Raw genomic sequence first — 14,353 nt, forward strand, 5'->3', positions numbered from 1 at the left:
GCCGAACAAAGAGATCTAGGAGTCAGGTGCATAGTTCCTTGAAAGTAGAGTCACAGATAGACAGGATGGTGAAGAAGGCGTTTGGCATGCTTGCCTTCATTGGTCAGAACATTGAGTATAGGAGTTGGGCATCATGTTGTGGCTGCAGGATATTGGTGAGGCCATGTTTAGAATACTGTGTACAATTCTGGTCGCCCTTCTATAGGAAGGATACTGTTAAACTTGAGAGGGTACAGAAAAGATTTTCAGGGATGTTCCCGGGACTGGTGGGTTTCAGTTTTTGGGAGAAGCTGAATAGGCTGGCGCTTTCTTCCTGGAGTGCCAGGAGCTAAGGGCTGGCCTTTCCAAGTTTTATAAAATCATGAGAGGCCAAAATCTTTTCCCTAGTGTGGGTGAGTCCAAAACTAAAAGGCATAGGTTTAAGGTGAGAGGGAAAGATTTAAAAAGGACCTGCAGGGCAACATTTTTCACACAGAGGATGGTGCGTATATGGAACAAGCTGCCATAGGAAATGGTGGAAGTGGATACAATTATAACATTTAAAAAGTATCTGGATGTGTATATGAATAGGAAGCATTTAGGAGGATATGGGCCAAATGGTGGCTAATGGGACTAGGTGGGATTGGATGTCTGTTTGGCACAGACAAGTTGAACCAAGGGTCTGTTTCTGTGCTGTATGACTCTGATAAGTTTAACAATATCCTTCCTATAGAAGGCTGGCCAGAATTGTGTTGAATTGCTTTCTTGAACAACTGCAGTCTATTTGGTGTGGATACACTCACAATGCTGAATGGAGAAAGTTCCAGGATTTTGACCCAGCAACCCTGAAGTAGTGATGATAATATTTCCAAGTCAGGATGCTGACTGGCTTGGAGTGAAACTTGAAGGTGGTAGTGTTCCCATGCACTTGCTGCCCTTGTCCTTCTGGATGATAGTGGTCATAGGTTTGAAAGGCACTGTCTAAGGACCCTCGGTAAACATCTACAGTGCACATTGTAGATGGTATGCGCTGCTACTACAGAGTATCAGTGGTGAAGGGAATGAGTATTTGTGAATGAGGTAACAACAATGCAGGCTGCTTTGTCCTGGATGGCATCAATCTTCTTGAGTGTTGTTGGAGCTGCGCTCAACCAGGCAAGCGGTGAGTACTCCATTATACTCCTGCCTTGTGACTTGTAGGTAGTCAGGAGGTTTGAGGAGTCAGGAGGTTTGTCACTTGCTGCCAGATTCCTAACCTGCTCTTGAAGACAGAGTATTTAAAATGATAGACCAGTCCAGTTTCTGGTCAATGTTAATCCCGAAGATACAATAATGGAGGATTCAGCAATGGTAATGTCACTGGGGCCGGCATGGTGGCATAGTGGTTAGCACTGCTGCCTCACAGTGCCAGGGCCCCGGGTTCAATTACATCCTCGAGCGACTGTCTGTGTGGAGTTTGCATGTTCTCTAGTGTCTGCATGGGTTTCCTCCGGGTGCTCTGGGTTCCTCCAACAAGTCCAAAAAATGTGCAGGTTAGATGGATTTGCCATCCTAAATTGCCCATAGTGCCCAGGGATATAGAAATGCAAGGTTACAGAGGTAAGGTAGGGGGTGCATTTGGGTGGAATGCTCTTTGCAAGGTGTCAACTGGCCAAATGGCCTGCTTTCACACGGTTGGGATTTTGTGAATGTCAAGGGGCAATTGTTAGAATCCTTCTTGCTGGAGATAGTAATTGCCTGGTTCTTGTGTGGCACAAATATTACTTGCTACTTGTCAGTCCGTATTTTGTTGAAATTATACACGGACTGCTTGATTATCTTAGAAGTTGTGCATCGTGCTGCATATTACGCAATAATTAGTGAACATTCCCACATCTGATTTTAAGATGAAGGGAAGGTCACTGATGAAGCAGCTAAAGTTGATTGTACCAGTCAGTTGAAGATTGAAGATTGGTAGATCAGATACTGTGCCCTAGTCTGAACGAGTTGGTCCTAGTTTGAACTTATCTGCTCTGGTACAGAGACACACTTTTCTCAAAGGAGTCAATGCTATTGCTTTAAATGTTGCTGCTTATTATTGAACAACAAAGATTTAAGAAAAAATTATCACTGAAGGTCAATGGGCAGAATATTCTCCTCCCTAGTATGGTGTGAGTAATGGCAGGAAAATCCAGTCAGAATGTAAAGAATTTGATTTTCTATGACAAGAAGAATGGTTTCATTTTTCTCCTCATGCCATAAATGATAACTTCAGAATCTCACCATTGAGTGGTGACTACCATATTTCCATGTATTTGCATCTCCTACTTCCTTCACATTGGTAAGTACACTTTTGTCATGACTACCATCCCCATCATAACATCTTTTCAACACACTCACTGACTCATTCTCCTGTCTGGAGTACGCCTAACAATTCATATCGTTGAGTCTCTTCTTAATTTAAGAAGGTCTGGTGAACCTAGCCTTTAATTAATCCCCAGAAACAGGACTCAACACCAACACCTTGTCTCCTGCAACAAAATTTCAAATTTTTGCCTTTTATCTGCACTATTTCTCATTGTTTGTTGAGATTCTTTCAGATTTTGTTTAGTCAATTTACAATTAGTCAGTCTCTCTCTGAAATTTGACAAATAGATTGGAAGTATTGTTTCTGAAATTTGTTTTATTAACTTTTCTTTAATGATTTTAATTAGTTCTCTCAAATCCTGTCCATACATTAGTTCAAAAGGAATAAATCCTGAGAATTACAGCATCCTTAACGACGAATAGTAACAAAGGAATTCCCTTATCCCAATCATTAGGATATTCATGGCCTTCAAAGTCAATGCAATTTAAGATTGTGGGTGATACACAAAAAAATATGAATTTTTAATTCCCAAATAGTCATAACTTCTATAAGTATCTGCAACATAAGATGTAAGCCTTGATAGGATTTACTTTGTTAATCCATATCATGCAAGAAGCAAAAGAACTAACACTTCACCGCTACTTTTGCAGTAATTTCTCCTAAAAGCGTTGCGTCAGGAAATCTTGTGGAACATTCATAGTTATTAAAAGATACTGCTTTCCTAGTCTCCATTTTAGGTAGGGCCTAGGGTGTAATCTATTAAGACCCTGCTAAACTTAAATTGGAATTAAAAGTGCAAGTTTAATTGAGGATTAGGATTTCCCCACAACTGACACGATATTTTCCCTCTAATTTCTCCTGCTGCTGTGCAGATCTCCAAGGTCCATGTGCCACAATAGTTTCCACAACCAGAAGTCAATGCATCTGCAAACTCATCAGCATGCACAGACCATGCACAGCAGCATCAGAGGAGCAGGAAGGCTGACGTTTCGGGCCTAGACCCTTCTTCAGAATTTCTTCAGGCTGCTTGGCCTGCTGTGTTCATCCAGCTCTACACCTTGTTATCTCAGATTCTCCAGCATCTGCAGTTCCTGCTATCTCTGAAACAATTTTAACCCTACTGTGAAGCCTCTTCTAAGGATGCCTACCCTGAAGAAGTTACCCCCATTTCTGAAGAAGGGTCTAGGCCCAAAACGTCAGCCTTCCTGCTCCTCTGATGCTGCTTGGCCTGCCGTGTTCATCCAGCTCTACACCTTGTTATCTTTGAGGGAATATTGTTGACACGTATGGCATGTCTGCCAAAATTTGCCTACATCTTTATGTAAACCTGGCCAAAAGGAATATTTTAATAGTTTAATTTGATTCCCTGATACTGAATTGACTTGCCATTGGAATTTCATGAGCCACTCATAAAATTTCATTTCTATACTCAGATGAACCATTACCTGATGGACCAATGGCCATTTTTCATCGGCTGGTCTTTGAGGGGGTCTCCTTTTCCTCATTGAGACTTTATTCTTCAATTAATGACATTCAGGGATTGTTTTTGATTTAGTTTCTAAGTAAGCCATTTTGTGTAACTTGTTAACTTCCAAATCTGCAGGCTCATTTTCTCTGTCTTCGCCCTTTTCAGTTAAATTTTCAAAAATTACATCCAGTAAGTGAATTTTCAAATTACCCCCCTGTTCATAGAGACTTTTTCTTTCTGTGTAATTTTATAGGTCTTAGATCTAGACATGACAGAAACAGGAAACAATCCAGGATGTTTCTTTTGTAATATTTCAGTTTCTGTAAACTGCCAGGTCATTTCACAAAATAAAGTCAATTGTCTTTATAGCTTTTGTTTCATTTCTTCCACCATAAATCCTCCATTTACCAAAGTATTCTTTAATCTGTGTACAATGAGTACCAATAATTAATATTTTCTCCTTCACCTAAACCTCTAGAAGACAAATAGCATTATTAGCCAGCATCAGTGACGACCTGCTCTGGTGTCTCTCAACATCTTCATTGGTTTCCCCTCCTACATGCAAAATTTTAAGTAAGCACCTCCCTTTGTGGGATAGAATACTCAAAACTTCCAGCAGATTGACTCTGCATATGAAATTCTCTTTCAAAGATTGACAGCTGTCCTGAGCCTTCTCTCCCTCCTTAATATATCCCAAGGAAATGTGTTCTCTTTGTACCACTGCAATAGTTCAGCACCTACATCCTTTCATGATGCCTTCTTATCTGAACAGTCCTTAAATTTTCCTATTACTGTAATTGGTCTCCCATTTAATCTCCAGCAATAGGCTTTGGGATGCCCAGTATCATTATAGTGACAGCATGTTAATTTCTTTAGATCACTTTTCAGTTCCAGCCTTTCTCCATTATTACATTGACATTGTTCTGTCTATTCTCGAAAACTAATATTTATTCCATCTGTAGATTTTCTATATTTTCAATTTCATTGTGGATTTCCATATGACCATTTCCCCACTTATAACTGTCGATGTGGTTAATAGGATGGTTAATAGGACTTTAAACGAGTAAGTAGGGGGGAAGGGAGAAGTGAGCGTAGAGGGAGAATAACAATTAGTGTAAGGCAAAGCAGCAGATTAGCAGGTGACAAGGAAGTTTCAACTCCATTGAAAATTAGGAAAAAAGTTAAAGGGAAGGAGCTGTTACTAATGGAGGTAATAGGACCCAAAAAGAAGGTGTAAAAACTGGCATAAGGGCACTTTATCTGAATGCTCAGAGCATTCAAAACAAGGTGGATGAGTTGACGGTGCAAATCATGGCAAATGGGTATGATTTAGTGGCCATTACAGAGACATGGTTACAGGATGGTCATGACTGGGAGTTAAATATCCAGGGGTGTCAAACTGTTCGGAAGGACAGACAGGAAGGTAAGGGAGGTGGTGTTGCTCTGATTTTTAAGGATGATATCAGGGCGGTAGTGAGAGATGATATAGGTTCTACTGAACAAAACGTTGAATCCATTTGGGTGGAAATTAGGAATAGCAGGGAGAAGAAGTCACTGATAGGTGTGTGGTCTATAGGCATTGTGGTGGGGCGGGCAATAAACATAGAAATAGCTAATGCATGTAAAAATGGTACAGCAATTCTCATGGGGGATTTCAATCTACATATCGATTGGTCAAACCAGGTCGGTCATGGCAGCCTTGAGGAGGCGTTCATAGAATGCTTTCCTTGAACAATATGTAATGGAACCTACGAGGGAGCAAGCTATCCTAGATCTAGTCTTGTGTAATGAGACAGGAATAATTAATGATCTCACAGTTAGGGATCCTCTCGGAAGGAGCGATCACAGTACGGTCAAATTTAAAATACAGATGGAGCGTGAGAAGGTTAAATCCAGTACCTATGTCCTGTGCTTGAACAAAGGAGACTATGAAGGAATGAGGAAGGAGTTAGCTAAGGTAGAATGGGAGCAAAAACTTTATGGTGGGTCAATTGAGGAACAGTGGAGGACTTTCAAAACAATTTTTCACAGTGCTCAGCTGAAGTATATTCCAGTGATAAGGAAGAACTGTAGGAAAAGACAGAGCCAGCCATGGATGTCGAAGGAAATAAAGGAAAGTATCAGATTAAAAAAAAACACACAAAAAAAAGCAAAGAGTAGTGGGAAACTAGTAGACTGGGAAATCTTTAAAGGCCAACAGAAAGCCACAAAAAAAGTTATAAAGAAATGTAAGATAGATTATGACAGTAAACTAGCTCAGAATATAAAAACAGGCAGCAAAAGTTTCTATAAATATGTAAATCGTAAAAGAGTGGCAAAGGTAAACATTGGTCCTTTAGAGGATGAGAAGGCCAATTTATTAACTGGGAATGAGGAAATAGCCGAGACATTAAGCAGTTATTTCGTGTCGGTCTTCACAGTGGAAGACACAAATAACATGACGAAAACTAATGGCAAGAAGGTTATAGCAGGTGAGGACCTAGAAACTATCATTATCACTAAGGAGGCAGTGCTGGGCAAGCTAATGGAGCTAAAGGTCGACAAGTCTCCCGACCCTGATGAAATGCATCCCGGGGTACTAAAAGAGGTGATGGGGAAATAGCAAATGCACTAGTAATTATTTACCAAAATTCACTGGACTCTGGGGTGGTTCCCGCAGATTGGAAAACAGCCAATGTGACGCCACTGTTTAAGAAAGGAAGTAGACAAAAAGCAGATAACTATAGGCCAGTTAGCTTAACTTCAGTAGTGGGGAAAATGCTTGAATCTATCATTAAGGAAGAAATAGCAAGACATCTGGATATAAATTGTCCCAATGGGAACACCCAGCATGGGTTCATGAAGGATAGGTCATGTTTAACTAATTTGGTGGAATTCTTTAAGGACATTACTTGCATGGTGGACAATGGGGAACCTGTGGATGTGGTGTATTTGGATTTCCAGAAGGCATTTGACAAGGTGCCACACCAAAGGCTGCTACATAAGATAAAGTTGCACAGTATTACAGGTAATGTATTGGCATGGATAGAGGATTGGTTGACCAGTAGAAAGCAAAGGGTAGGGGTAAATGGGTGTTTTTCTCGTTGGCAGTCAGTGGCTAGTGGTGTGCCTCAGGGATCAGTGTTGGGACCGCAATTATTTACAATTTACATAGATGATTTGGAGTTGGGGACTAAGTGTGGTGTGTCAAAATTTGCAGATGACACTAAGGTGAGTGGTAGAGCAAAGTGTGCAGAAGACACTAAAAGTCTGCAGAGGGATATAGTCTAAGTGAGTGGGCAAAGGTCTGGCAGATGGAGTACAATGTTGATAAGTGTGAGGTCATCCATTTTGGTAGGAATAACAGCAAAATGGACTATGTTTTAAATGGTAAAAAATTGCAGCACGCTGCTGTGCAGAGGGACTTGGGTGTCCTTGTGCATGAATCGCTGAAGGTGGGATTGCAGGTGCAGCAGGTGATTAAATAGGCAAATGGAATTTTGTCTGCCATTGCTAGAGGGTTGGAGTTTAAAAACAGGGAGGCTATGCTGCAGCTGTATAGGGTCCTGGTGAGGCCACACCTGGAGTACTGTGTGCTGTTTTGGTCTCCTTACTTGAGAAGAGATATACTAGCACTGGAGGGGGTGCAAAGGAGATTCACTCGGTTGATTCCAGAGTTGAGAGGGTTGGATTATGAGGACAGACTGAGTAGACTGGGATTATACTCATTGGAATTCAGAAGAATGAGGGGAAATCTTACAGAAACATATAAGATTATGAAGGGAATAGATAAAGTGGAGGCAGGGAGGTTGTTTCCGCTAGCAGGTGAAACTAGGACTAGAGGGCATTGCCTCAAAATAAAGGGAAGCAGATGTAGGACTGAGGTCAGGAGGAACTTCTTCACCCAAAGGGTTGTGAATCTGTGGAATTCCCTACCCAGTGAAGCGCTTGAAGCTACCTCACTGAATGTTTTTAAGGCAATGCTCGATAAATTTTTGAACAGTAAAGGAATTAAGGGTTATGGTGAGTGGGCGGGTAAGTGGAGCTGAGTCTCAAAAAGATCAGCCATGATCTTATTAAACGGCGGGGCAGGCTCGAGGAGCCAGATGGCCTACTCCTGCTCCTAGTTCTTATGTTCTTATCTACATTCCTTAGTTTATTGGAGTTCAAGTTTCTTAACTCACTCTCCTTTTGATTTCTCTCTGTTTTTCCCTTTCCTCTTTTCTATTTCAAGTATTTTAATTTCTCCTTTCACTGGCCTTTTGTTTGTTTCTATATTCCTCTCTATCCATTTCAATTTTTGTTTTAAACTTCTAAATTTCTAACTGTATCTTAAGTTAATTCCAACTGTTATATTTCTGCTTTCCTGTCTCCTAATTCTAAATTTTGTACAATTTCTTGAAGCACCTCATCCTTAGGAGATATTCTTTTGGTTTCTACCTTCAATATATCTGCTATATCCCTCAAATTAGCCTGAGTCAAAGATTTTAAATAATCTACTGTTTTACTTTCCATTGTCCAGAAAACCTTTAGCAACATCCAAAATCATCTTCAAATTTTATGCAATAAAACTCAACACAACACTTTATGTCTCAGAATCATGCACTGGGGTTACTTTAACAAAAATGACTCAGATCATTCTTAAATCCCAAGTATCCTTAATTGTATATGGAGGTGCTGGCATTGGAATGGGGTGGACAAATCCAGAAGGGGCTACGCTCCAAAAGTTTGTGATTTCAAATAAACCTGTTGGACTGTAACATGGTGTTGTATAACTTCTGACTTTGTATATAAAATCGACATAGATCTGCATCAAGTGTATGTTTTTTTTTGCATCGGAGGACATCATAAAACTTTGGTCGAAGACGTAGGAAGCTCAAATCAATGGAAATTAGCTATAGGGGACAGCAGCTTGCAAAAATTTATTTTCTCTCAACTGGCTCTGACAATTCCAGTTTACCACACAAAAACAAAAACTGCCAAAGAAACCCAGCAGATCTGGCAGCATCTGTGGAGACTTGATGAAAGGTCACAGGACCCAAAACATTAACTCTGCTTTTTCTCTCCAGATACTGCCAGACCTGCTGAGTTTCTCCAGCAATTTCTGTTGTGTTTCAGATTTCCAGCATCTACGTTTCGTTATTTTATTTCAGTTTATCACAACTGCCTCTATCACAGTTAACCTCACTTTTGCTCTCACTAACTAGTTCTTTGTATGATTTTTGAATTGGGTAAAAATAAGCCTCCTCTAGCTCACATATGCATTGCAAGTAATGCAACATTTCTCTACGCACAAGTATGAATAGCTGTTGGCAATCAGAATAGCTAACAAAATGCTCTTTGTTCAGATGCTTCTATATCTTATATATGTTTCATAGATTTCAGTGAATCCATATTAGTCTGGTGGCTACAATGTTATAGATTGAAAGGCATATTATCAAATTGATTTTTTAAATTAATTTAGGTTTAAGTAAGTAATATAAAAATAATTATACAGACATCTAAAATGTTTCATCTATCCCAGATGCCCAGATAGATAGAAAAACACATCTGTGAAAACTAAGTAGGTCAGCAAAAATCCTACATGAGTTATTAATGTTTCATGATTTAGTGATAAAGCATTATATTACTTACTCTTTCGCCAGGTAAAGTTCAACGAGATCATTTTTCACCTTGCATTTAGTGAGCTTTAACTGATTTTGTATAACCTGTTTGTAATTTAAGGAATAGCATACAAATTAAATTTATTGCAATTTTAAATTCAAACATTCTGCTATTATTGTATTTTACTTTATGGCTATCGCCCTAAATACTTCTTTGATTAAATCAAACTGTTCCAAAATAATACTTTAACTTTGGTATGAATTTCTGATTTCCAATATCTTTTCAGAAAAATAACATGTGAAGAAATAGCAGTAAACTCAGAAAGTATATCACAATAGCACAGTAATGATCAAATAATTCTGCATTTTTCGGAGGCGCTCTATTCGAAACTACAGTATATCTGTTACACAAAGTACTGATCTCATTTTGAATGTTTTGCAAAGGTTGATAAAGAAATTTTCAGTTTTTAAAATCAATATCTCTACTTTTACCTTGCTAACAAACTTAAATCCATGAATATGTTCATCTAAATATAATCGAGATCCTGAGTCCCACTGTGCAAAACTACAAAGATACAAAGTTAATACAGGAAACAACTTACATCTGTGAATGCCTCCTGCCTACATACCTTACATGCAATTTCATGTTTTTGTCAGTCGATGGATCAACATTTTTCAACTTTAAACACTCATATCTAAATTGGAAACTGATGCAGATGTGTCACACTGTAATTGCAATCTCCCTCTGGTACCGGTTCTCTAGGACATTCACTGTGGTCAGTTGGGAATATTCTCATCTTAGATTTGTGCACTCTCGGTTTCAAGCCCTACTCAACAAACTTCATTCCAAAACGTCAGTTGACATTGTGTTTTATTTTCTGGGATATGGGTGTCACAAACAAGGCCAGCATATGTTGATCACTCCAAAGTGGCCTTGAGTGACTTACTCAGCTATTGATGAGGGCTGCTCAGAGTGGAGTTACATGTAGACCAGACAGAAGGACAGAAGATTTTGTTCCCTAAAGGATATTACTAAACCAGATGGATTTTTACATCAATGATGATAGTTCAGCACTTACCATTACTACACACGACCAGGTTTATATTCCAGATGTATTAGTTGAATTTAAATTCCACAACTGCCACGATGGAATCTGAATCTACGTTCCTAGAGAATTATCAAATCTCTGGATTACTAGTCCAGTGACATTACCACCTTGTCACCATGTCCCTCAGCATCTCACAGTAGTATTGAGAGAGGGCTTCCCTGTCCAAGGTGCCCCTCCAGGTACCATCTGAAGTCTCATAAGGTGATACAAGGTCCAACATCATTGAAAGAGAACAGTGAAGTTTTCTTTGTGTCTTAGACAACGTTTAACCATCAGCCAACAGATTATCTTTGATCTGATTCAATTTATTGTTGTCACATGTACTGAGATACAGTGAAAAACATTGTTTTGCATGCTCTACAGGTAGATTGCATCATACAAAGTGCATCCGATAGCAGAACAGAGTGCAAAATACAGTGTTAATGGTGCAGAGAGAGAGAGAGAGAGAGAGAGAGATCACCATCAACTTCAGAGAGATCCATTATTGTGTATTATGGGCCTTGCTGTACACATTAACTGTTATGTTCCTTGTTCTACAACACTTCAAAACTAACTTGTAAAATTCTTTGAGATACTAATTGGAAACTGGTCTATCGGCTCACTAACTTGATCATTACTGTGCAGCAAGGCTACTGCTGTTCTTGTCATTCTGAAAGAAAATTACACTTCACCCATACACTAAACTTAGTCATAGAATTTTTACAACACAGAACGAGTCCTATGGTCCATCATGCCAACACCAGTCACCAAGCATCTATCTAGTCAAATCCCATTTTCAAGCACTTGGATGAAAGACCAGTCTTACACTAAGGCATTTCAAGTATCTTTTATTTTCCTTGACTATTCCCACCTCCACCACCATTTCAGGCAATGAGTTCCAGGTATGCACATCCCTTCAGATGAAAAGAAATTTCCGCAAAGACCCTATAAACTATGTGATCCTTACCTTAAAACTGTGTCCCTACTTACTGACCCTTCTGCTAGTGTCTAACATTTCTCCATATCTCCCTGTCTATGCCCCTTGGAATTTCATACACCTCAATCAGATCTCACCTTTTCTACCCCTCAAATCTCCCTACAACCCCACCACCCCACCACCAGCCTTCCATACTTTAAGGAAAATAAACTTAGCCTGTCTTCATAACTGAATCTCGTCTGCACCCTCTCTACTTCTATCACACCCTTCCTATAGCCGAAACTGCAGTAATCCAGCTGTGGCCCAACTAAGTTGTATAATCAACTTGCTCTTGCATTCAATGCCTTGCTAATAAAGGCAAGTATCCTATTTGCTTTCTTAATGTAAAAAAAAATAGAAAATAGGAGCAGGATTACGTAATCCAGCCCTTTGAGCCTGCTCCACCATTCAACATGATCATGGCTGATCATCCAACTCAGTTCCCTGTTCTTGCTTTCCCCCCATACCCTTTAATACTTTTAGCTTTAAGAACTGTTTGGTCTCAAGTACTTTCTGTGGCAGAGAAGTTCTTAGGCTCACTGCTCTTTGAGTGAAGAAATTTCTCATCTCAATGCTAAATGGTCTACCCCATATCCTTAGCCTGAACTTCCTGGTCATCAGGAACATCCTTTCTACATATACCCTGTCCAGTCCTGTTAGAATTTTATAGGTTTCTATGAGATCTAACCCCCTCCCTCACCAAACAAATTCTTCTAAACTTCAATGAATATAGTCTTAAATGGATCAGTGTCTCTTCATGTATCAGTCCTGCCACCCCAGGAACCAATCTGCTAAACTTTTGTTGCACTCCCTCCAAATCCAAAATGTCCTTCCTCAGAAAAGGAGACCAAAACCGCACACAATACCCCAGATGTGATCTCACCCAGATCCTGTGCATTTGCAGCAAGACATTTCTACTCCTGCACTCTAACCTCACCACCACAGTAGATCATGAAAGTTGAATTCAGTGAAAATCTGGAATTAAGAGTCTGATAATGAGCACCATCTGTTGTCACTTGTCAGAAAACCCCATCTGGTTCACTGATGTCCTTTAGGGAAGGAAACTGCCATCCTTACCTGGTCTGGCCTACATGCAACTCCAGAACCACAGCAATGTGGTTGATTCTTAACCGCCCGCTGGGCAATTGGCCTAAAGTTTTCCTCTTCACCATTTACCACATCATCAACTTACACGTCATCTGTGAATTTTCCCATCAAACTTCTTACTCATGTTTGGATCATAAATGTACACTACAAACAGCAAGGTACTGTGGTACCCACTGGACACATGCTTCCAGCCAGAAAGTGTCCTTTGACCATCACCCTCTGCTTCATACACTAAGCCAATTTTAAATCCAATTTGCCAAATTGCCAGGGATCCTATGAGCTCTTAGTTTCTTAACCAGTCTGCCATGCAAGACTTTGGCAAAAGCCATAAAGAAGTCCATGTTGACTACCTTCATCTACATACCTAGTTAGTTAGTTAGTTGAAACATTGCTTCAAAGGCTGATATCCCACTACCAATCACCCTTTATTTACAAATGTATAGCCTATGACAATAGCACTACCTCTCACTGAGTCAGGCACTAAAATGACAGTATCCCTAATATTCCCTCTTTTATGTTAGCCAGGTTTTCCTGAGTGGACCAGGTTAACAGCCCCAATCAGGGAACTCATATTCTATGATGTCCAGCTGGCTGACTTCATTACAATCACTACATTAGACATGATCAAAGCCATGCTGACTATCCTAGATTAATCGTTTACCTCCAAGTGGAGACTAGTTCTCTTCCTACTGCTAACATTAAACACATTGGCCTGTTGTTTCCTGGTTTATCCCTACTATCCTTCTTGCGTCATGGGACCACATTAGCTGTCTTGCAGTCTTATATTACCTCTCCTGTGGCCAGAGAGGACTTGAAAATTACATCAGTGCCCCTGCAATCTCCTCCCTCGTGTCCCTTAGCAGTCTTGGACTTTATCTGCTTTCAAGTCTGCTAAAACTGTGAATACCTCCACCCTCTTGATGTTCATTTTGTCAAATACATCACAATCACTTTCCCTGAATTCTGTGGCTATATTATCTTTCACCATAGCAAATACAGATACAGAATTCTCTAATATGCTTCCCAGTTCCAAACACACATTGCTCCTTTGGTCGTGAACAGGCCGTACCCTTTTCCTGGTTATTCTCTTTCTCCTGAAATACTTATAAAACACCTTTGGATTTCCCTTAACCAGTGATTTTTCATGTCCTCCGACTGCTCATTTCTTTTTAATTAAGTAACCCCCTGCACTCTCCATACTCATCTTGGGCATCTGCTGGTTATGAACAATTGGTGTGAGTTTCCTTTATTATCCCTCTTATCCAATCCTTCCACTTCAGTCCAACTGCTGATATTGGAAAATAATAACCCGTGGACCGAAATCTCAAAACAAATGCCATGCAACATCCAAGATCTGTGAAGAATCTAATTCCGAAGGTTTTGAACAACACTCAACCTGAAGGATGTGCACCGTGCAAACTCATCACTGTGCTCCAGTAACCCACTGTGACCAGGAGCAACTGCTGGAGATTTCACTAGTGAACTATGAGTGAGTGTATGGAGAGGGGAGTGAGTGGGACTGAAAGAAGGGAAGGGGTTTTGGGGAAGCGGCTGCTAGAGTGAGTGGTCTGACGCAAAGGAGCAGGTTTCCCCTCAAATTCCGCTCCCGGGCCCGGGCCCGGGCTCCGCCAATTCTCTCACCTCCTCCGCCGCCATCGGCTTGTCCACAGGGGTTGCCTAGCGACGTGACGTCACTGCGCCGTCACAAAGGAACCTGACGCTCACCCCGCACCGCCCATCCCGGCCACCACCGCCCACGGCAATGTGCACCTCCCACTGCAACCACTACCGCCCACTGCAATGTGC

General features: G+C 40.5%; 1 protein-coding gene across 1 annotated transcript in view; it reads right to left on the bottom strand.

Moving 5' to 3' along the window:
• LOC109916468 (leucine-rich repeat-containing protein 72) overlaps positions 1 to 14,262 on the bottom strand; it is a 63,692-nt gene extending 49,430 nt beyond the window's left edge. The window contains 2 exon segments of the mRNA XM_048614630.1: positions 9,408 to 9,481; positions 14,189 to 14,262. Coding sequence (XP_048470587.1) covers positions 9,408 to 9,481; positions 14,189 to 14,203 — 89 coding nt within the window. The 5' untranslated portion in view covers positions 14,204 to 14,262.
• Between the last annotated feature and the right edge of the window lie 91 nt (positions 14,263 to 14,353).

The sequence above is a fragment of the Rhincodon typus genome, chromosome 2, assembly GCF_021869965.1.
Source record: "Rhincodon typus isolate 14 chromosome 2, sRhiTyp1.1, whole genome shotgun sequence".
Classification (NCBI taxonomy): Eukaryota; Metazoa; Chordata; class Chondrichthyes; order Orectolobiformes; family Rhincodontidae; genus Rhincodon; species Rhincodon typus.